This window comes from Salmo salar, chromosome 22 (genome assembly GCF_965601325.2).
Source record: "Salmo salar chromosome 22, fSalSal1, whole genome shotgun sequence".
Taxonomy (NCBI): domain Eukaryota; kingdom Metazoa; phylum Chordata; class Actinopteri; order Salmoniformes; family Salmonidae; genus Salmo; species Salmo salar.
The window spans coordinates 64130641-64153744 of NC_138312.1; the positions used below are offsets into that span (position 1 = coordinate 64130641).

Consider the following 23104-nt stretch of genomic DNA (forward strand, 5'->3'; position numbering starts at 1 on the left):
TCACATATGACATAACTTACTGTTCTGCTTTTTATCATATTACCAGTGTTCAGGCCTCCCAGGTGGCTCAGCGGTCTAAGGCACTGCATCTCAGTAAAAGAGGCGTCACTGCAGTCCCTGGTTCGAATCCAGGCTTCATCACATCTGGGCGTGATTGGGAGTCACATAGGGCGGCGCACAATTGGCCGGGTAGGCCGTCATTGTAAATAAGAATTTGTTGTTAACTGACTTGCCTAGTTAAATAAAAATATTTGATCAAGTGTTCGTATTTCAAATCAAATTTTTATTTGTCACATGAGTCAAAAACAGCAGGTGTAGACTTTACCATGAAATGCTTACTTACAAGATCTTAACCAACAGTGCAGTTCAGAAAATTGAGTTAATAAGAAAATATTTACTAAATAAAGTAAAAATAAAAAGGAACACAGTCAAATTACATAAAAATAACAAGGCTTTATACAGGGGGCCCGGTACCGAGTAAATGTGCGGGGATACAGGTTAGTCGAGGTAATTTGTAGGGGTAAAGTGACCATGCATAGATGATAAACAGCGAGTAGCAGCAGTGTAAACACAAAGGGGGGGGTCAATATAAATTGTCCGGGAGGCCATTTGACTAATTGTTCAGCAGTCTTATAGCTTGGGGGTAGAAGCTGTTAATGAGCCTTTTGGTCCTAGACTTGGCGCTCCGGTACCGCTTGCCGTGCGTTAGCAGAGAGAACAGTCTATGACTAGAGTGGCTGGAGTCTTTGACAATTTTTAGGACCTTCCTCTGACACCGCCTGGTATAGAGGTCCTGGATGGCAGGAAGCTTGGCCCCCGTGATGTACTGGGCCGTACGCACTACCCTCTGTAGGGCATTATGGTCAGATACTGAGCAGTTGCCATACCAGGCGGTGATTCAACCAGTCAGGATGCTCTCGATGGTGCAGCTGTAAAACATTTTGCCAAATTGTTTCAGTCTCCTGAGGGGGAAAAGGCGTCATCTTGCCCTCTTCACAACTGTCTTGGTGTGTTTGGATCATGATAGTTTGTTGATGTGGACACTACCGAACATGGAACTCTCGACCCGCTCCACTTCAGCCACGTCGATGTAAACGGGGGCCATTATTTTGGGCCATTCTTTTCCTGTAGTCCACAATCATCTCCTTTGTCTTTCTCACATTGAGGGAGAGGTTGTGAAGGTTGTTGTCCTGGCACCACACTGACAGGTCTTTGACCTCCTCCCTATAGGCTGTCTCATTGTTGTCGGTGATCAGGCCTGCCACCGTTGGGTCATCAGTAAACATAATGATGGTGTTGGAGTCGTGCCTGGCCATGCAGTCGGGGTGAACAGGGAGTAAAGGAGGAGGGGATTGAGCACGCACCCCTGAGGGGCCCCCGTGTTGAGGATCAGCGTGGCAGATGTGTTGTTACCTACCCTTACTACCTGGGGGCGGCTCGTCAGGAAGTCGAGGATCCAGTTGCAGAGGGAGGTGTTTAGTCCCAGGGTCCTTAGCTTAGTCATGAGCTTTGTGGGCACAATGGTGTTGAACGTTGACCTGTAGTCAATGAACAGCATTCTCACATTTTGTCTTCCTTTTGTCCAGGTGGATAAGGGCCTGGTGAAAAGGAGATTGGCTGTGGCCTCTGTCTGTGTCTTGCTTAGGGCTGTGGCGGTCACGAAATTTAGGCAGCCGGTGATTGTCAAGCAAATAACTGTTGGTCTCACGGTAATTGGTCATTAATTAACTTAAACACTTTTATCTTCTCCTGGCTTCCACACATATTCTACAAGCCACTGATGCAGACCTTTGGAACATCTACATTTTAAAAGTATATGTTTAGATTTTTAAGGCTGCATGATGCGACTAATGATGATTTTTTAAAAGTTGTTTGAAAGGCATGCTTTGTTTTTTTTTGCACAGGCTGTACACACTTCATCAGTCTCTCATTCATAATTTGAGAAGCACTTGATAATGCCTCGAATTTCCTGGTTGCATCCCATTTGTGTGGCCATAATGCACCCTTAGAAAAAATCCATGCCTTTTGCAGCCCTTCTCCTTGAGTGCTGCACTTCACACGGCTCTCCATCACCTGATCTGGTCTTTCTCACAGGCTACAAGTGAAGACAGACACATTGGGGACGCAACTGCGCGCATCCTTATCCAATTCCCGAGGTGCACATTGAAGATAACTGTCCACATTTACTTTTCGTCAGCCAACAAGATGACTAGGCCTAACGAACATCAAAAGTACTAGCCCTATGTCAACCTATTATCTCCCATAGTACAAAAGTTGACCTATTCTGTGTAATAAATAAATATTCCCGAACGTAGACTGGGAAAGTTGTGGGATGCGATAGATCCCAAATGAATACTACCACTAGCATAAAAAAAAAAAAATGTTTTATGCAATGAGGCTGATGCAACAGATCAGAACGTTAAAGAAAGGAAATCCATGCCTTTTGCAGCCTTTCTCAAAACATATACAGTGGCTTGAGAAAGTATTCACCCCCCTTGGCATTTTTTCCTATTTTGTTGCCTTACAACCTGGAATTAAAATTGAGGGGGGGGGGGGTTGTATCATTTGATTTACACAACATGCCTACCATTTTGAAGATGCAAAATATTTTTTCTTGTAAAACAAATAAGAAATAAGACAACAAAAACTTTACTTGAACGTGCATAACTATTCACCCCCCCCATACTTTGTAGAGCCTCCTTTTGCAGCATTTACAGCTACAAGTCTCTTGGGGTATGTCTCTATAAGCTTGGCACGTCTAGCCATTCCCTCATTAAAATGCTAATCATTTTATAACATTTTTGACATGCGTTTTTCTGGATTTTTTTGTTGTTATTCTGTCTCTCATTGTTCAAATAAACCTACCATTAAAATTATAGACTGATAATTTCTTTGTCAGTGGGCAAACGTACAAAATCAGCAGGGGATCAAATACTTTTTTTCCCCTCACTGTAGCGTTTTCCTTGATGGCCAAAAAGCTCAATTTTAGTCTCATCTGACAAGAGTACCTTCTTCCATATGTTTGGGGAATCTCCCACATGCCTTTTGGCGAACACTAAACATGTTTGCTTATTTTTTTTCTTCCGCTGTGGAGCTTTGCAGCTCCTTCAGGGTTATCCTTGGTCTCTTTGTTGCCTCTCTGATTAATGTCCTCCTTGCCTGGTCCGTGAGTTTTGGTGGGCGGCCCTCTCTTGGCAGGTTTGTTGTGGTGCCATATTCTTTCCATTTTTTAATAATGGATTTAATGGTGCTCTGTGGGATGTTCAAAGTTTCTGATATTTTTTTATAACCCAACCCTGATCTGTACTTCTCCACAACTTTGTCCCTGACCTGTTTGGAGAGCTCCTTGGTCTTCATGGTGCCTCTTGCTTGGTGGTGCCCCTTGCTTAGTGGTGTTGCAGACTCTGGGGCCTTTCAGAACAGGTGTATATATACTGAGATCATGTGACACTTAGATTGCACACAGGTGGACTTTATTTATCTAATTATGTGACCTCTGAAGGTAATTGGTTGCACCAGATCTTATTTAGGGGCTTCATAGAAAAGGGGGTGAATACATATGCAAGCTCCAATTTTCCATATATATTTTTTTTGTAGAATTTTTTTTTAACAAGTTATTTTTTTCACTTCACCAATTTGGACTATTTTGTGTATGTCCATTACATGAAATCCAGAAAAAAATCCATTTAAATTAGAGGTTGTAATGCAACAAAATAGGAAAAACGCCAAGGGGAATGAATACATTTGCAAGGCGCTGTAGGCCTGTGGGCTAGACTACATGAGATGTGCGACTATGATTAGAAAATGTTTTTTTTTTTTTAAAAGAAAACAAAGGTGTTGTTTCTAGCCTTATGCTGGGCATCATTCACAAGTGATAATATATAATTCACAGGTGATATTGAGTAATATTGTCACCTATCAGACTATTCTTGATTTAATCTTGTCTTTACATTTACTAAATAATATACTAAATAATGTACTAAATAATGTACTAAATAATGTACTAAATAATATACTAAATAATATACTAAATAATATACTAAATAACGTACTAAATAATGTACTAAATAATGTACTAAATAATATACTAAATAACGTACTAAATAACGTACTAAATAATGTACTAAATAATGTACTAAATAATGTACTAAATAATATTTGTGTGAAATTAGTTTTGATTTAGAATGGACCATTATCATGCACCTGCCTCAAAAGGGGAAAAATACTTGTCAGCTCTGCACTTAAATAGCGAATGGAGGACTCTTTTCCTGTGGTTCATTTTCATGCCAGCCAGGTAGGCTATACTCCTGTTGTAAAGAGAAGCGATGTGCTTACTATTAGGAAAGTTGAGAAATAAATATAGTAGGTCTAGCCTATAGAAAGCTGATGGGATCCTCCTATTTTTAATAGAGGCCATCACTCTGTTTTCTCACTCAATTTCATAGACTATAGAGATACATGAGCTCATGTGCTCTCATGAAGTGTTTGATTAGGTTTTCCATTACATTTGCATTGATGTCAGAGTGATTAGAGGGACAATAGAGTGCTGAGTACCAGGCAGTTAGCTAGTTTGGTAGGTTACTAATGACCAGCAGCAGCAGCAGAGTTCGGAGAAGCCTAATGACCGTGACTAAACAGTCACATGGAATTTGACTGCCTTCATGACTCGTGACCGCTGGTATGGCGGTAATACGGTCACCACAACAGCCCTAGTCTCGCTACTCCTGGTGAAAATTATATGGACTCTGGGTTTTGGCTCTGGCCTGGCCTATGTTTAGGTCCATTCATCTAATGCCCTTTGTGTGGGCCTTCTGTTTGTGACTGTGTGTGTAGACTATGCTGTGTGTTCTGCATTCTCTGTGAATTCTATATTCTCTGTATATTCTCTGTGTATTCTATATTTTACATTCTCTGTATTCTGCATTCTCTGTGTATTCAATATTCTGAGTTCTATATTTTACATTCTCTGTATTCTATATTCTATCTGTATTCTATATTCTCTGTGTTTTCCAGTGGTGGAAAAATGTCGTACTTGAGTAAAAGTAAAGATACCTTAATAGAAAATGGCTCAAGTAAAAGTGAAAGTCACTCAGTAAAATACTACTTGAGTAAGAGTCTAAAAGTATTAAATATACAGTACCAGTCAAAAGTTTGGACACACCTACTCATTCCAGGGCTTTTCTTTATTTTTACAATTTTATACATTGTAGAATAATGAAGACATAAAAACTATGAAATAACACATTTGGCATCATGTAGTAACCAAAAACATATATTTTAGATTCCTCAAAGTAGCCACCCTTTGCCTTAATGACAGCTTTCACACTCTTGGCATTCTCTCAACCAGCCTCATGAGGTAGTCACCTGGAATGTATTTCCATTAACAGGTGTGCCTTGTTAAAAGTTAATTTGTGGAATTTATTACCTTGTTAATGCATTCAGTTGTGTTATGACAAGGTAGGTGTGGTATACAGAAGATGGCCCTATTTGGTAAAAGACCAAGTCCATATTTTGGCAAGAACAGCTCAAATAAGCAAAGAGAAACGACAGTCCATCATTACTTTTAGACATGTAGGTCAGTCAATGTGGAACATTTCAATTTCTTCAAGTGCAGTCGCAAAAACCATCAAGCGCTATGATGAAACTGGCTCTCATGAGGACCGCCACAGGAAAGGAAGACCCAGAGTTACCTCTGCTGCAGAGGATAAGTTCATTAGAGTTACCAGCCTCAGAAATTGCTGCCCAAATAAATGCTTCACAGAGTTCAAGTAACAGACACATCTCAACAGCAACTGTTCAGAGGAAACTGCGTGAATCAGGCCTTCATGGTCAAATGGCGGCGGTGGGGAAGACTGCCGTCTTATCGGCTCTTAACCTCTCTAGCTATTATCTATTATATATTATATATATTATCTATTATATATATCCATGCTATTTTTTTGGCTATTTTTTTTTTTTTTTTTTTTTTTTTTGCGTTGTCTCTTATGACCGAAAAGTGCTTCTGGACATCATAACTGGGATAACTCACCTGAAATTGGACGAGGAGTTCTTCTTCAATGAGTCGGACACGAGGGATATACTACGGACACCCGGAACCTTATAAGCAATTCCGGTATGCCCTCTGACGAACCATCAAAGAGTCAAAACAGGACTAAGATCGAATCGTACTACACCGGCTCTGACGCTCGTCGGATGTGGCAGGGCTTGCAAACTGTTACAGACTACAAAGGGAAGCACAGCAGAGAGCTGCCCAGTGACATGAGCCTACCAGATGAGCTAAATAACTTATATGCTCACTTCGAGGCAAGTTACACTGAAACATGCATGAGACCATCAGCTGTTCCGGACGACTGTGTGATCACGCTCTCCGTAGCCGACGTGAGTAAGACCTTTAAACAGGTCAACATACACAAGGCCGCGGGGCCAGACGGATTACCAGGACGTGTGCTCCTGGCATGTGCAGACCAACTGTGTCAATATGGCTGTTTTCACTGACATTTTCAACATGTCCCTGATTAAGTCTGTAATACCAACATGTTTCAAGCAGATCACCATAGTCCCTGTGCCCAAGAACACTAAGGCAACCTGCCTAAATGACTACAGACCCGTAGCACTCACGTCCGTAGCCATGAAGTGCTTTGAAAGGCTGATAATGGCTCACATCAACACCATTATCCCTGACACCCTAGACCCACTCCAATTTGCATACCGCCCCAACAGATCCACAGATGATGCAATCTCTATTGCACTCCACACTGCCCTTTCCCACCTGGACAAAATAAACACTTATGTGAGAATGCTATTCATTGACTACAGTCTGCACTCAAAGTTCATCACTAAGCTAAGGACCCTGGGACTAAACAACTCCCTCTGCAACTGGATCCTGGACTTCCTGATGGGCCTCACCAGGTGGTAATGGTAGGCAACAACACATTTGCCACCCTGATCCTCAACACTGGAGCCCCTCCGGTACTCCCTGTTCACCCACGACTGCATGGCCATGCACGACTCCAACACCATCATTTAGTTTGCTGACGACACAACAGTGGTAGGCCTGATCACCGACAAAACAGCCAATAGGGAGGAGGTCAGAGACCTGGCCGTGTGGTGCAAGGACAACAACCTCTCCCTCAACGTGTGATCAAGACAAAGGAGATGATTGTGGACTACAGGAAAAGGAGGACCGAGCACGCCCCCATTCTCATCAACAGGGCTGCAGTGGAGCAGGTTGAGAGCTTCAAGTTCCTTGGTGTCCACATCACCAACTAACATGGTCCAAGCACACCAAGACCGTCGCGAAGAGAGCACGACAAAACCTATTCCCCCTCAGGAGGCTGAAAATATTTGGAGGTGTCAGAGGAAGGCCCTAACAATTGTCAAAAATTGCCGTAGTCTCTGCTACCCACAGCAAGCGGTACCGGCGCACCAAGTCTAGGTCCAAGAGGCTTCTAAACAGCTTCTACCCCCAAGCCATAAGACTCCTGAACAGCGAATCAGGAGTATATAGTCTCCACATTGACTCTGTACCAGTACCCCCTGTATATAGCCTCCACATTGACTCTGTATCGGTACCCCCTGTATATAGCCTCCACATTGACTCTGTACCGGTACCCCCTGTATATAACCTCCACATTGACTCTGTACCGGTACCCCCTGTATATAGCCTCCACATTGACTCTGTACCGGTACCCCCTGTATATAGCCTCCACATTGACTCTGTACCGGTACCCCCTGTATATAGCCTCCACATTGACTCTGTACCGTAATACCCTGTATATAGCCTCCACATTGACTCTGTACCGGTACCCCCTGTATATAGCCTCCACATTGACTCTGTACCGGTACCCCCTGTATATAGCCTCCACATTGACTCTGTACCGGTACCCCCTGTATATAGCCTCCACATTGACTCTGTACCGGTACCCCCTGTATATAGCCTCCACATTGACTCTGTACCGGTACACCCTGTATATAGCCTCCACATTGACTCTGTACCGGTACACCCTGTATATAGCCTCCACATTGACTCTGTACCGGTAGCCCCTGTATATAGCCTCCACATTGACTCTGTACCGGTACCCCCTGTATATAGCCTCCACATTGACTCTGTACCGGTACCCCCCTGTATATAGCCTCCACATTGACTCTGTACCGGTACCCCCCTGTATATAGCCTCCACATTGACTCTGTACCGGTACCCCCTGTATATAGCCTCCACATTGACTCTGTACCGGTACCCTCCTGTATATAGCCTCCACATTGACTCTGTACCGGTACCCCCCTGTATATAGCCTCCACATTGACTCTGTACCGGTACCCCCCTGTATATAGCCTCCACATTGACTCTGTACCGGTACCCCCTGTATATAGCCTCCACATTGACTCTGTACCGGTACCCCCCTGTATATAGCCTCCACATTGACTCTGTACCGGTACTCCCTGTATATAGCCTCCACATTGACTCTGTACCGGTACCCCCTGTATATAGCCTCCACATTGACTCTGTACCGGTACCCCCTGTATATAGCCTCCACATTGACTCTGTACCGGTACCCCCTGTATATAGCCTCCACATTGACTCTGTACCGGTACCCCCTGTATATAGCCTCCACATTGACTCTGTACCGGTACCCCCTGTATATAGCCTCCACATTGACTCTGTACCGGTACCCCCTGTATATAGCACCACTATTGTTATTTACTGCTGCTCTTTAATTACTTGTTATTCTTATCTCTTAGTTTTTTTTGTATTTTCTTAACACTGCATCTTAGGGATAGGAGTCCCGCTAGTCCCTCTGATTTGTCATCCAAAGGGTCCCAGCTATAACATGTAGTGTTGTTTTGTTAGATACAATCCTTCTTTATATCCCAAAAAGTGTGTTTTAGTTGGCGTCATCAATTTGAGTAATCCACTCATTCAACATGCAGAGAAATTAATCCTAAAATCTACCCCTAAACTTTGTTTCAACAAGTAAAAATACATTTCTATTTACTCCTCAGATACCCTAAAATGTAATAAAACTATAATATTTGTTACGGAAAGAAGTATGTTCAATAGGAAACCGATTTTAGCTGGTGTGTAATGTCTTCATGCACGCGCTAACACGAATGTCCAAGACTGGGTCCCTGTAATAAAACTGATATTTCTTATTAGTTTTTGAAGTTACAAGCCTGAAACCTTGAACATAGACTGCTGACACCCTGTGGAAGGGAGGTAATTTTTAATATGACCTTTCTCTTGCCTTTCTAAGAGGATGGTCTCTCAAAAACAATCAATTCCGTTTGGTTTTTCTTTGGATTTTCTCCTACCATATCTATTGTGTTATATTCTCCTACATTATTTTAACACTTCTACATACTTCAAAGTGTTTTCTTTCCAATGGTACCAATTGTATGCATATCCTGGCTTCAGGGCCTGAGCTACAGGCAGTTTACTTTGGGCACGTCATTCAGACAGGAAGTGGAGAAAAAGGGGCCTAGCCCTAAAAAGTTTTAATTAAGGGCTTGTAAGTAAGCATTTCACTGTAAGGTCTACACCTGTTGTATTCAGCATTTCACTGTGAGGTCTACTACACCTGTTGTATTCAGCATTTCACTGTGAGGTCTACTACACCTGTTGTATTCAGCATTTCACTGTAAGGTCTACACCTGTTGTATTCAGCATTTCACTGTGAGGTCTACACCTGTTGTATTCAGCATTTCACTGTAAGGTCTACACCTGTTGTATTCAGCATTTCACTGTGAGGTCTACTACACCTGTTGTATTCAGCGTTTCACTGTGAGGTCTACTACACCTGTTGTATTCAGCATTTCACTGTGAGGTCTACACCTGTTGTATTCAGCATTTCACTGTGAGGTCTACACCTGTTGTATTCAGCATTTCACTGTAAGGTCTACTACACCTGTTGTATTCAGCATTTCACTGTAAGGTCTACTACACCTGTTGTATTCAGCATTTCACTGTGAGGTCTACTACACCTGTTGTATTCAGCATTTCACTGTAAGGTCTACACCTGTTGTATTCTGCGCATGTGACAAAATAAAACTTGATTTGAAATTGTTGCGAAGAAACCATTTCTCAAGGACACCAATAAGAAGGACAGACTTGCTTGGGACAAGAAACACGAGCAAGGGACATTAGACTGGTGGAAATCTGTCCTTTGGTCTGATGAGTCCAAATATGAGATTTTTGGTTCCAACCACCGTGTCTTTGTGAGACGCTGAGTAGGTGAACGGATGATCTCCGCATGTGTGGTTCCCACCGTGAAGCATGGAAGAGGAAGTGTGATGGTGTGGTGGTGCTTTGCTGGTGACACTTTCAGAGATTTTATTTAGTATTCAAAGCACACTTAACCAGCATGGCTACCACAGTATTATGCAGCGATACGCCATCCCATCTGGTTTGCGCTTAGTTGGACTATCAATTCTTTTTCAACAATAAAATGACCCAACACACCTCCAGGCTGTGTAAGGGCTATTTGACCAAGAAGGAGAGTGATGGAGTGCTGCATCAGATGACCTGGCCTCCACAATCGCCCGACCTCACCCCAATTGAGATGGTTTGGGATGAGTTGGATCGCAGAGTGAACGAAAAGCAGCCAACAAGTGCTCATCATATGTGGGAACTCCTTCAAGACTGTTGGAAAAGTATTCAGGTGAAGCTCGTTGAGAGAATGCCACGAGTCGCAAAATACAAAGTGTATATATGTATTTGTATGTATTTATGTATGTGTATATGTATGCATTTTTATATGTATTTATAAACTGGGTGGTTCGAGCCCTGAATTCTGATTGGCTGACAGCCGTGGTATATCAGACCGTATACCGCTGGTATGACGAGGCATTTCTTTTTACTGCTTTAATTAGGTTGGTATCCAGTTTATAATAGCAATAAGGCATCTCTGGGCTTTGTGATATATGGCCAAAATACACGGCTAAGGGCTGTATCCAGGCACTCTGCGTAGCGTCATGCAATGAACAGCCCTTAGCTGCGGTATATTGGCCATATAAATATATGTGGGTATGTATATAAATATATATATTTACCCCAAAAATATAAGGGGGATTGGAAATGATGCAGACCATTACATTGACGGAACGACAATCTGTCTGCAATATTAATGCTGTAACCACCCCCTAAAAAAATTATAGTAATACAGATAAATAAATATGCAAAATGTATTAGAAAAAAGGAGTGAACAGAACAGCACACACTGGCGCTAACCAGAATAGAAAGAGGAGTGGGAGGCCCCGGTGCACAACTGAGCAAGAGGACAAGTACGTTAGAGTGTCTAGTTTGAGAAACAGAAACCTTCTAGGGAGAGTTGCAAAGAAAAAGCCTTATCGCAGACTGGTCAATAAAAATAAAAGATGAGCAAAAGAACACAGATACTGGACAGAGGAACTCTGCCTAGAAGGCCGGCATCCCGGAGTCGCCTCTTCACTGTTGACGTTGAGACTGGTGTTTTGCAGGTACTATTTAATGAAGCTGCCAGTTGAGGACTTGTGAGGCGTCTGTTTCTCAAACTAGACTCTCTAATGTCCTTGTCCTCTTGCTCAGTTCTGCACCGGGGCCTCCCACTCCTCTTTCTATTCTGTTTAGAGCCAGTTTGCGCTGTTCTGTGAAGGGTGTAGTACACAGCGTTGTACGAGATCTTCAGTTTCTTGGCAATTTCTCGCATGGAATAGCAAAGGAACTTGAACCTGAAAAACTACAGCCCTGTCGATGAGAACGGGGGCGTGCTCGGTCCTCCTTTTCCTGTAGTCCACAATCATCTCCTTTGTCTTGATCATGTTGAGGGAGAGGTTTTTATCCTTGCACCACAAGGTCAGGTCTCTGACCTCCCTGTAGGCTGTCTCATCGTTGTCGGTGATCAGACCTACCACTATTCTGTATTCTCTGTGTATTCTATATTATCTGTGTATTCTATATTCTCTGTGTATTCTACATTCTCTGTGTATTCTATATTATCTGTGTATTCTATATTATCTGTGTATTCTATATTCTCTGTGTATTCTATATTCTCTGTGTATTCTATGGGTATCCTATATATTCTGTATTTTTCCTGTAAGTCCTCTGCTACGCTGCTCCTCCCATGTCTGAGGCAGCCAGCTGGGTGGTGTCCTATTGTAAATAAGATACCTGATCAATAAGTAAACACAAAGTAATCAATACACACGCTCCTCCGCTGCCACACATGGCCAGTAACTAATGCCCAGCAGCTTAACTGGTAGCGTCATTCATCTGCTTGTTTTCCGGTGCTGCTCTGTTCAAATAATTAATATTACATGTACCGTGATTCATTAACGGTGTGTGAACTGTCCTGATGTGTAATCACCATGTAATTCCTCTCTCTCTCTCTCTCTCTCTCTCTGTCTCTCTGTCTCTCTCTCTCTCTCTCTCTCTCTCTCTCTCTCTCTCTCTCTCTCTCTCTCTCTCTCTCTCTCTCTCTCTCTCTCTCTCTCTCTCTCTCTCTCTCTCTCTCTCTCTGCAGGATAACTGACAACTTGCTGGCGATGGCAAGGCCTTCTACTGAAATACTTGAGAAATACAATATCATTGAGCAGTTTACAAGGTACTCTCCTTTCTTTGGTGTTTTAGAAGACAAAACACTAGCTGTCACTAGTTAATAGCTAGTGGTTTCCTCGTGGTGCTAATAGCTAGTGGTTTCCTGGTGGTGCTAATAGCTAGTGGTCTCCTGGTGGTGCTAATAGCTAGTGGTTTCCTGGTGGTGCTAATAGCTAGTGGTTTCCTGGTGGTGCTAATAGCTAGTGGTTTCCTGGTGGTGCTAATAGCTAGTGGTTTCCTGGTGGTGCTAATAGCTAGTGGTCTCCTGGTGGTGCTAATAGCTAGTGGTCTCCTGGTGGTGCTAATAGCTAGTGACAGGTAGTGGTCTCCTGGTGGTGCTAATAGCTAGTGGTTTCCTGGTGGTGCTAATAGCTAGTGGTTTCCTGGTGGTGCTAATAGCTAGTGGTTTCCTGGTGGTGCTAATAGCTAGTGGTCTCCTGGTGGTGTTAATAGCTAGTGGTCTCCTGGTGGTGTTAATAGCTAGTGGTCTCCTGGTGGTGCTAATAGCTAGTGGTCTCCTGGTGGTGTTAATAGCTAGTGGTCTCCTGGTGGTGCTAATAGCTAGTGGTCTCCTGGTGGTGCTAATAGGTAGTGGTTTCCTGGTGGTGCTAATAGCTAGTGGTTTCCTGGTGGTGCTAATAGGTAGTGGTCTCCTGGTGGTGCTAATAGCTAGTGGTCTCCTGGTGGTGCTAATAGCTAGTGGTTTCCTGGTGGTGCTAATAGCTAGTGTTCTCCTGGTGGTGCTAATAGCTAGTGGTCTCCTGGTGGTGCTAATAGCTAGTGGTTTCCTGGTGGTGCTAATAGCTAGTGGTCTCCTGGTGGTGCTAATAGCTAGTGGTTTCCTGGTGGTGCTAATAGGTAGTGTTCTCCTGGTGGTGCTAATAGCTAGTGGTCTCCTGGTGGTGCTAATAGCTAGTGGTCTCCTGGTGGTGCTAATAGCTAGTGTTCTCCTGGTGGTGCTAATAGCTTGTGGTCTCCTGGCGGTGCTAATAGCTAGTGTTCTCCTGGTGGTGCTAATAGCTTGTGGTCTCCTGGCGGTGCTAATAGCTAGTGGTCTCCTGGTGGTGCTAATAGCTAGTGGTCTCCTGGTGGTGCTAATAGCTAGTGGTCTCCTGGTGGTGCTAATAGCTAGTGGTCTCCTGGTGGTGCTAATAGCTAGTGGTCTCCTGGTGGTGCTAATAGCTAGTGGTCTCCTGGTGGTGCTAATAGCTAGTGACAGGTAGTGGTCTCCTGGTGGTGCTAATAGCTAGTGGTCTCCTGGCGGTGCTAATAGCTAGTGACAGGTAGTGGTCTCCTGGTGTTTTCAGGTGTGATGTGTAAGCCTGTTGGTGGTGCTAATAGCTAGTGGTCTCCTGGTGGTGCTAATAGCTAGTGGTCTCCTGGTGGTGCTAATAGCTAGTGGTCTCCTGGTGGTGCTAATAGCTAGTGGTCTCCTGGTGGTGCTAATAGCTAGTGGTCTCCTGGTGGTGCTAATAGCTAGTGGTCTCCTGGTGGTGCTAATAGCTAGTGGTCTCCTGGTGGTGCTAATAGCTAGTGGTCTCCTGGTGTTTTCAGGTGTGATGTGTAGGCCTGTTGGTGCTGCTGATAGCTGGCAACATGTTCCCTCCAGGTGTGGCCTTCGTACGGTGATCAACCTGCAGCGTCCCGGGGAACACGCCAGCTGTGGTAACCCTCTGGAACATGACTCTGGATTCACCTACAGACCTGAGATGTTCATGGAGGCTGGCAGTGAGTATCTCTACCTCGCAATCAATTCAATTCAAAGGGCTTTATTGGCATGGGAAACATATGTTTACATAGCTAAAGCAAGTGAAATAGATACTAAAGTGAAATAAACAATAAAAAAATGAACAGTAAACATTACACTCACATAAGTGTCAAAGGAATAGAAACATTTCAAATGTCATATGTCTATACAGTGCTTTCGGAAAGTATTCAGACCCCTGGACATTTTCCACATTTTGTTAGATTACAGCCTTATTCTAAAATTGATTAAAACAAATAAAAATCTTCATAAATCTACACACAGTACCCCATAATGACAAAGCAAAAACAGGTTTTTAGACATTTTTGCTAATTTATATTAAAAGAAAAATGATATCACATTTATGTAAATATTCATTCCCTGTACTTAGTACTTTGTTGAAGCACCTTTAGCAGTGATTACAGCCTCAACTCTTCTTGGTTATGATGCCGCAAGCTTGGCACACCTCTGGCCTGCTGGCCCCCCAACCTCTGAGGAAGCACAGTTCCCGCTCAGCCCAGTCAAAACTGTTCGCTGCTCTGGCACCCCAATGGTGGAACAAGCTCCCTCACGACGCCAGGACAGCGGAGTCAATCACCACCTTCCGGAGACACCTGAAACCCCACCTCTTTAAGGAATACCTAGGATAGGATAAAGTAATCCTTCTAAACCCCCCCCCCCCCCTTTACAATAGATGCACTATTGTAAAGTGGTTGTTCCACTGGATATCACAAGGTGAATGCACCAATTTGTAAGTCGCTCTGGATAAGAGCGTCTGCTAAATGACTTAAATGTAAATGTATTTGGGGAGTTTATCACATTCTTCTCTGCAGGCTCTCTCAGGTTGGATGGGGAGCGTTGCTGCAAGGCTATTTTCAGGTCTCTCCAGAGATGTTTGATCGGGTTCAAGTCCGGGCTCTGCCTGGGCCACTCAAGGATGTTGAGACTTGTCCCGAAGCCGCTCTTGCGTTGTCTTGGCTGTGTGCTTAGGGTTGTTGTCCTGTTGGAAGGTGAACCTTCGCCCCAGTCCCTGCCACTGAAAAACATACCCACAGCATGATGCTGCCACCACCATGCTTCACCGTAAGGATGGGGCCAGGTTTCCTCCAGACGTGATGCTTGGCATTCAGGTCAAAGAGTTGAATCTTGGTTTCATCAGACCAGAGAATCTTGTTTCTCATGATCTGAGCCTTTAGGTGCCTTTTGGCAAACCCCAAGCGGGCTGTCATGTGCCTTTTACTGAGGAGTGGCTTCCGTCTGGCCACTCTACCATAAAGGCCTGATTAGTGGAGTTTTGCAGAAATGTCTGTCCTTCTGGAAGGTTCTCCCATCTCCACAGAGGAACTCTGGAGCTCTGTCTGAATGACCATTGGGTTCTTGGTTACCTCCGTGACCAAGGCCCTTCTCCCCCGATTGCTCAGTTTGGCCTGGCGGCCAGCTCTAGGAAGAGTCTTGGTGGTTCCAAACTTCTTCCATTTAATAATGATGGAGGCCACTGTGTTCTTTGGGACCTTCAATGCTGCATACATTTTTGGTACCTTTCCTCAGATCTGTGCCTCGACACAATCCTGTCTTGGAGCTCTACAGACAATTCCTTCGACCTCATGGCTTGGTTTTTGCTCTGACATGCACTGTCAACTGTGGGACCTTATATAGACAGGTGTGTGCCTTTCCAAATCATGTCAAATCAATTGAATTTGTCACAGGCGGACTCCAAACAAGTTGTAGAAACATCACAAGAATGATCAATGGAAACAGGAAGCACCTGAGCTCAATGTGGAGTCTCATAGCAAAGAATCTGAATACTTATGTAAATACGTTTTTTTCGGGGTTATTTTTGTATTTTATTTTTTTACAAATTTCTAAAAAGCCTGTTTTTGCTTTGTCATTATGGGGTATTGTGTGTAGATTGATGAGGCAAAAAAACGATTTAATCCATTTTAGAATAAGGCTGTAACGTAACAAAATGTGGAAAAAGTCAAGGGGTCTGAATACTTTCCGAATGCACTTTATATATATATAATGTGTGCAGTCGCAAAAACCATCAAGTGCTATGATGAAACTGGCTCTCATGAGGACCGCCACAGGAACGGAAGACCCAGAGTTACCTCTGCTGCAGAGGATAAGTTCATTAGAGTTACCAGCCTCAGATTGCAGCGCAAATAAATTATTCACGGAGTGTGTAGTACTGCGAGTCGGTAGTACTGCGAGTCTTCGGTAGTACTGCGAGTCTTCGGTAGTACTGCGAGTCTTCGGTAGTACTGCGAGTCTTCGGTAGTACTGCGAGTCTTCGGTAGTACTGCGACTCTTCGGTAGTACTGCGAGTCTTCGGTAGTACTGCGAGTCTTCGGTAGTACTGCGAGTCTTCGGTAGTACTGCGAGTCTTCGGTAGTACTGCGAGTCTTCGGTAGTACTGCGACTCTTCGGTAGTACTGCGAGTCTTCGGTAGTACTGCGAGTCTTCGGTAGTACTGCGACTCTTCGTTAGTGTATACTGCTCGGATGTTCCCTTGGCGTTCGGAACACCGAACATCATTCTTCAGGTTGAATCTTTCGTTGTAACAATGTATAAACACGTCATCGCTCTCGCTGCTGGTGATTCTCTGATCCACCTCTACGCAGACGACACCATTCTGTATACTTCTGGCCCTTCTTTGTAACAATGTATAAAACACATCATTGGGGTAGATTGTAGTTCATGTTCTTACTGCGTCTCAATTGGCACCCTATTCTCTATATAGTGCACCGCTTTGGTGAATAGTTTCCATTATATAGGGAATAGTGTGTCTTTTGGGATGCCCGTCGTGTTCAGCCTGTGAGAAGTCGTATTTTCTTTCCTCTGTTTCCAGTTTATTTCTATAACTTTGGCTGGAAGGACTACGGCGTGGCATCCCTGACTACTATACTGGACATGGTAAAGGTGATGTCGTTCGCCATCCAGGAGGGAAAGATGGCCGTGCACTGTCACGCCGGCCTCGGGAGGACAGGTACATAAAATATACCCAATCATAACGTCACATGGCTGGGCAGAACAGGACAGGTATGTTATATTGGGCTAGGGAGGACAGGGTACATTATAATGGGCTGGGGAGGACAGGGTACATTATAATGGACTGGGGTGGACAGGGTACATTATAATGGGCTGGGGAGGACAGGGTACATTATAATGGACTGGGGTGGACAGGGTACATTATAATGGGCTGTGGAGGACAGGGTACATTATAATGGGCTGGGGAGGACAGGGTACATTAGAATGGGCTGGGGAGGACAGGGTACATTATAATGGACTGGGGTGGACAGGGTACATTATAATGGGCTGGGGAGGACAGGGTACATTATAATGGGCTGGGGAGGACAGGGTACATTATAATGGGCTGGGGAGGACAGGGTACATTATAATGGGGGGGAGGACAGGGTACATTATAATGGGGTGGACAGGGTACATTATAATGGGGGGGCAGGACAGGGTACATTATAATGGGGGGGCAGGACAGGGTACATTATAATGGGCTGGGGAGGACAGGGTACATTATAATGGACTGGGGAGGACAGGGTACATTATAATGGACTGGGGAGGACAGGGTACATTATAATGGGCTGGGGAGGACAGGGTACATTATAATGGGCTGGGGAGGATAGGGTACATTATAATGGGCTGGGAGGACAGGGTACATTATAATGGGGGGCAGGACAGGGTACATTATAATGGGCTGGGGAGGACAGGGTACATTATAATGGACTGGGGTGGACAGGGTACATTATAATGGGCTGGGGAGGACAGGGTACATTATAATGGGCTGGGGAGGACAGGGTACATTATAATGGGCTGGGGAGGACAGGGTACATTATAATGGGGGGGAGGACAGGGTACATTATAATGGGGTGGACAGGGTACATTATAATGGGGGGGCAGGACAGGGTACATTATAATGGGGAGGACAGGGTACATTATAATGGGCTGGGGAGGACAGGGTACATTATAATGGACTGGGGAGGACAGGGTACATTATAATGGACTGGGGAGGACAGGGTACATTATAATGGACTGGGGAGGACAGGGTACATTATAATGGGCTGGGGAGGACAGGGTACATTATAATGGGCTGGGGAGGATAGGGTACATTATAATGGGCTGGGAGGACAGGGTACATTATAATGGGGGGCAGGACAGGGTACATTATAATGGACTGGGGAGGACAGGGTACATTATAATGGGGGCGAGGACACGGTACATTATAATGGGCTGGGGAGGACAGGGTACATTATAATGGGCTGGGGAGGACAGGGTACATTATAATGGGCTGGGGAGGATAGGGTACATTATAATGGGCTGGGAGGACAGGGTACATTATAATGGGGGGCAGGACAGGGTACATTATAATGGACTGGGGAGGACAGGGTACATTATAATGGGGGCGAGGACACGGTACATTATAATGGGCTGGGGAGGACAGGGTACATTATAATGGGGGGGGAGGACAGGGTACATTATAATGGGCTGGGGAGGACAGGGTACATTATAATGGGGGGGAGGACAGGGTACATTATAATGGGTTGGGGAGGACAGGGTACATTATAATGGGCTGGGCAGAACAGGACAGGGTACATTATAATGGACTGGGGAGGACAGGGTACATTATAATGGGCTGGGGAGGACAGGGTACATTATAATGGGGGGGAGGACAGGGTACATTATAATGGGGTGTACAGGGTACATTATAATGGGCTGGGGAGGACAGGGTACATTATAATGGGGGGGGAGGACAGGGTACATTATAATGGGGGGAGGACAGGGTACATTATAATGGACTGGGGTGTACAGGGTACATTATAATGGGCTGGGGAGGACAGGGTACATTATAATGGGGGGGAGGACAGGGTACATTATAATGGGGTGGACAGGGTACATTATAATGGGGGGGCAGGACAGGGTACATTATAATGGGGAGGACAGGGTACATTATAATGGGGAGGACAGGGTACATTATAATGGGCTGGGGAGGACAGGGTACATTATAATGGGCTGGGGAGGACAGGGTACATTATAATGGGCTGGGGAGGACAGGGTACATTATAATGGGCTGGGGAGGACAGGGTACATTATAATGGGCTGGGGAGGACAGGGTACATTATAATGGGGGGAGGACAGGGTACATTATAATGGGCTGGGGAGGACAGGGTACATTATAGTGGGCTGGGGAGGACAGGGTACATTATAATGGGGTGGACAGGGTACATTATTATGGACTGGGGAGGACAGTGTACATTATAATGGGCTGGGGAGGATAGGGTACATTATAATGGGGGGGGGAGGGTACATTATAATGGGCTGGGGAGGACAGGGTACATTATAATGGGCTGGGGAGGATAGGGTACATTATAATGGGCTGGGAGGACAGGGTACATTATAATGGGGGGCAGGACAGGGTACATTATAATGGACTGGGGAGGACAGGGTACATTATAATGGGGGGCGAGGACAGGGTACATTATAATGGGCTGGGGAGGGTACAGTATAATGGGCTGGGGAGGACAGGGTACATTATAATGGGCTGGGGAGGACTGGGTACATTATAATGGGCTGGGGAGGACAGGGTACATTATAATGGGCTGGGGAGGACAGGGTACATTATAATGGGCTGGGGAGGACAGGGTACATTATAATGGGCTGGGGAGGACAGGGTACATTATAATGGGGAGGACAGGGTACATTGTAATGGGCTGGGGAGGACAGGGTACATTGTAATGGACTGGGGAGGACAGGGTACATTATAATGGACTGGGGAGGACAGGGTACATTATAATGGACTGGGGAGGACAGGGTACATTATAATGGACTGGGGAGGACAGGGTACATTATAATGGGCTGGGGATGTCAGGGTACATTATAATGGGCTGGGGAGGATAGGGTACATTATAATGGGCTGGGAGGACAGGGTACATTATAATGGGGGGCAGGACAGGGTACATTATAATGGACTGGGGAGGACAGGGTACATTATAATGGGGGGCGAGGACAGGGTACATTATAATGGGCTGGGGAGGACAGGGTACATTATAATGGGGGGGGAGGACAGGGTACATTATAATGGGCTGGGGAGGACAGGGTACATTATAATGGGGGGAGGACAGGGTACATTATAATGGGTTGGGGAGGACAGGGTACATTATAATGGGCTGGGCAGAACAGGACAGGGTACATTATAATGGACTGGGGAGGACAGGGTACATTATAATGGGCTGGGGAGGACAGGGTACATTATAATGGGGGGGAGGACAGGGTACATTATAATGGGGTGGACAGGGTACATTATAATGGGCTGGGGAGGACAGAGTACATTATAATGGGGGGGGAGGACAGGGTACATTATAATGGGGGGGGAGGACAGGGTACATTATAATGGGGTGGACAGGGTACATTATAATGGGGGGGCAGGACAGGGTACATTATAATGGGGAGGACAGGGTACATTATAATGGGCTGGGGAGGACCGGGTACATTATAATGGGCTGGGGAGGACAGGGTACATTATAATGGGCTGGGGAGGACAGGGTACATTATAATGGGGGGGAGGACAGGGTACATTATAATGGGCTGGGGAGGACAGGGTACATTATAGTGGGCTGGGGAGGACAGGGTACATTATAATGGGCTGGGGAGGACAGGGTACATTATAATGGGGTGGACAGGGTACATTATAATGGACTGGGGAGGACAGGGTACATTATAATGGGCTGGGGAGGATAGGGTACATTATAATGGGGGGGGAGGGTACATTATAATGGGCTGGGGAGGACAGGGTACATTATAATGGGCTGGGGAGGATAGGGTACATTATAATGGGCTGGGAGGACAGGGTACATTATAGTGGGGGGCAGGACAGGGTACATTATAATGGACTGGGGAGGACAGGGTACATTATAATGGGGGGCGAGTACAGGGTACATTATAATGGGCTGGGAGAGGACAGGGTACATTATAATGGGCTGGGGAGGACAGGGTACATTATAATGGGCTGGGGAGAACAGGACAGGGTACATTATAATGGGCTGGGAAGGACAGGGTATATTATAATGGGCTGGGGAGGACAGGGTACATTATAATGGGCTGGGGAGGACAGGGTACATTATAATGGGCTGGGGAGGACAGGGTACATTATAATGGGCTGGGGAGGACAGGGTACATTATAATGGGCTGGGGAGGACAGGGTACATTATAATGGGGGGGAGGACAGGGTACATTATAATGGGGTGGACAGGGTACATTATAATGGGCTGGGGAGGACAGGGTACATTATAATGGGGGGGGAGGACAGGGTACATTATAATGGACTGGGGAGGACAGGGTACATTATAATGGGCTGGGGAGGACAGGGTACATTATAATGGACTGGGGTGTACAGGGTACATTATAATGGGCTGGGGAGGACAGGGTACATTATAATGGGGGGGGAGGACAGGGTACATTATAATTGGGTGGACAGGGTACATTATAATGGGGGGGCAGGACAGGGTACATTATAATGGGGGGGCAGGACAGGGTACATTATAATGGGGGGGCAGGACAGGGTACATTATAATGGGGGGGCAGGACAGGGTACATTATAATGGGGAGGACAGGGTACATTATAATGGGGAGGACAGGGTACATTATAATGGGCTGGGGAGGACAGGGTACATTATAATGGGCTGGGGAGGACAGGGTACATTATAATGGGCTGGGGAGGACAGGGTACATTATAATGGGCTGGGGAGGACAGGGTACATTATAATGGGCTGGGGAGGACAGGGTACATTATAATGGACTGGGGAGGACAGGGTACATTATAATGGGCTGGGGAGGATAGGGTACATTATAATGGGGGGGGAGGACAGGGTACATTATAATGGGCTGGGGAGGACAGGGTACATTATAATGGGCTGGGGAAGACAGGGTACATTATAATGGGGGGGAGGACAGGGTACATTATAATGGGCTGGGGAGGACAGGGTACATTATAATGGGCTGGGGAGGACTGGGTACATTATAATGGGCTGGGGAGGACAGGGTACATTATAATGGGCTGGGGAGGACAGGGTACATTATAATGGGCTGGGAAGGACAGGGTATATTATAATGGGCTGGGGAGGACAGGGTACATTATAATGGGCTGGGGAGGACAGGGTACATTATAATGGGCTGGGGAGGACAGGGTACATTATAATGGGCTGGGGAGGACAGGGTACATTATAATGGACTGGGGAGGACTGGGTACATTATAATGGGCTGGGGAGGACTGGGTACATTATAATGGGCTGGGGAGGACAGGGTACATTATAATGGGCTGGGGAGGACTGTGTACATTATAATGGGGTGGACAGGGTACATTATAATGGGCTGGGGAGGACAGGGTACATTATAATGGGGTGGACAGGGTACATTATAATGGGCTGGGGAGGACAGGGTACATTATAATGGGCTGGGGAGGACTGGTTACATTATAATGGGCTGGGGAGGACTGGTTACATTATAATGGGCTGGGGTGGACAGGGTACATTATAATGGGCTGGGGAGGACTGGTTACATTATAATGGGCTGGGGTGGACAGGGTACATTATAATGGGGTGGACAGGGTACATTATAATGGGCTGGGGAGGACAGGGTACATTATAATGGGGTGGACAGGGTACATTATAATGGGCTGGGGAGGACAGGGTATATTATAATGGGGTGGGGAGGACAGGGTACATTATAATGGGCTGGGGAGGACAGGGTACATTATAATGGGCTGGGCAGAACAGGACAGGGTACAT

At 45.5% G+C, this 23104-nt stretch overlaps 1 protein-coding gene across 2 annotated transcripts in view; it reads left to right on the forward strand.

Annotated features, from left to right (window-relative positions):
• Positions 1-23104, forward strand: part of ptpdc1a (protein tyrosine phosphatase domain containing 1a) — an 80355-nt gene that overhangs the window by 31456 nt on the left and 25795 nt on the right. For both annotated transcript variants that reach the window (XM_045705347.2, XM_082967766.1), the window contains exons 4-6: positions 12495-12575; positions 14178-14296; positions 17161-17298. In XM_045705347.2, the coding sequence (XP_045561303.2) occupies positions 12495-12575; positions 14178-14296; positions 17161-17298 (338 nt within the window). The remainder of the gene's footprint in view (positions 1-12494; positions 12576-14177; positions 14297-17160; positions 17299-23104) is intronic.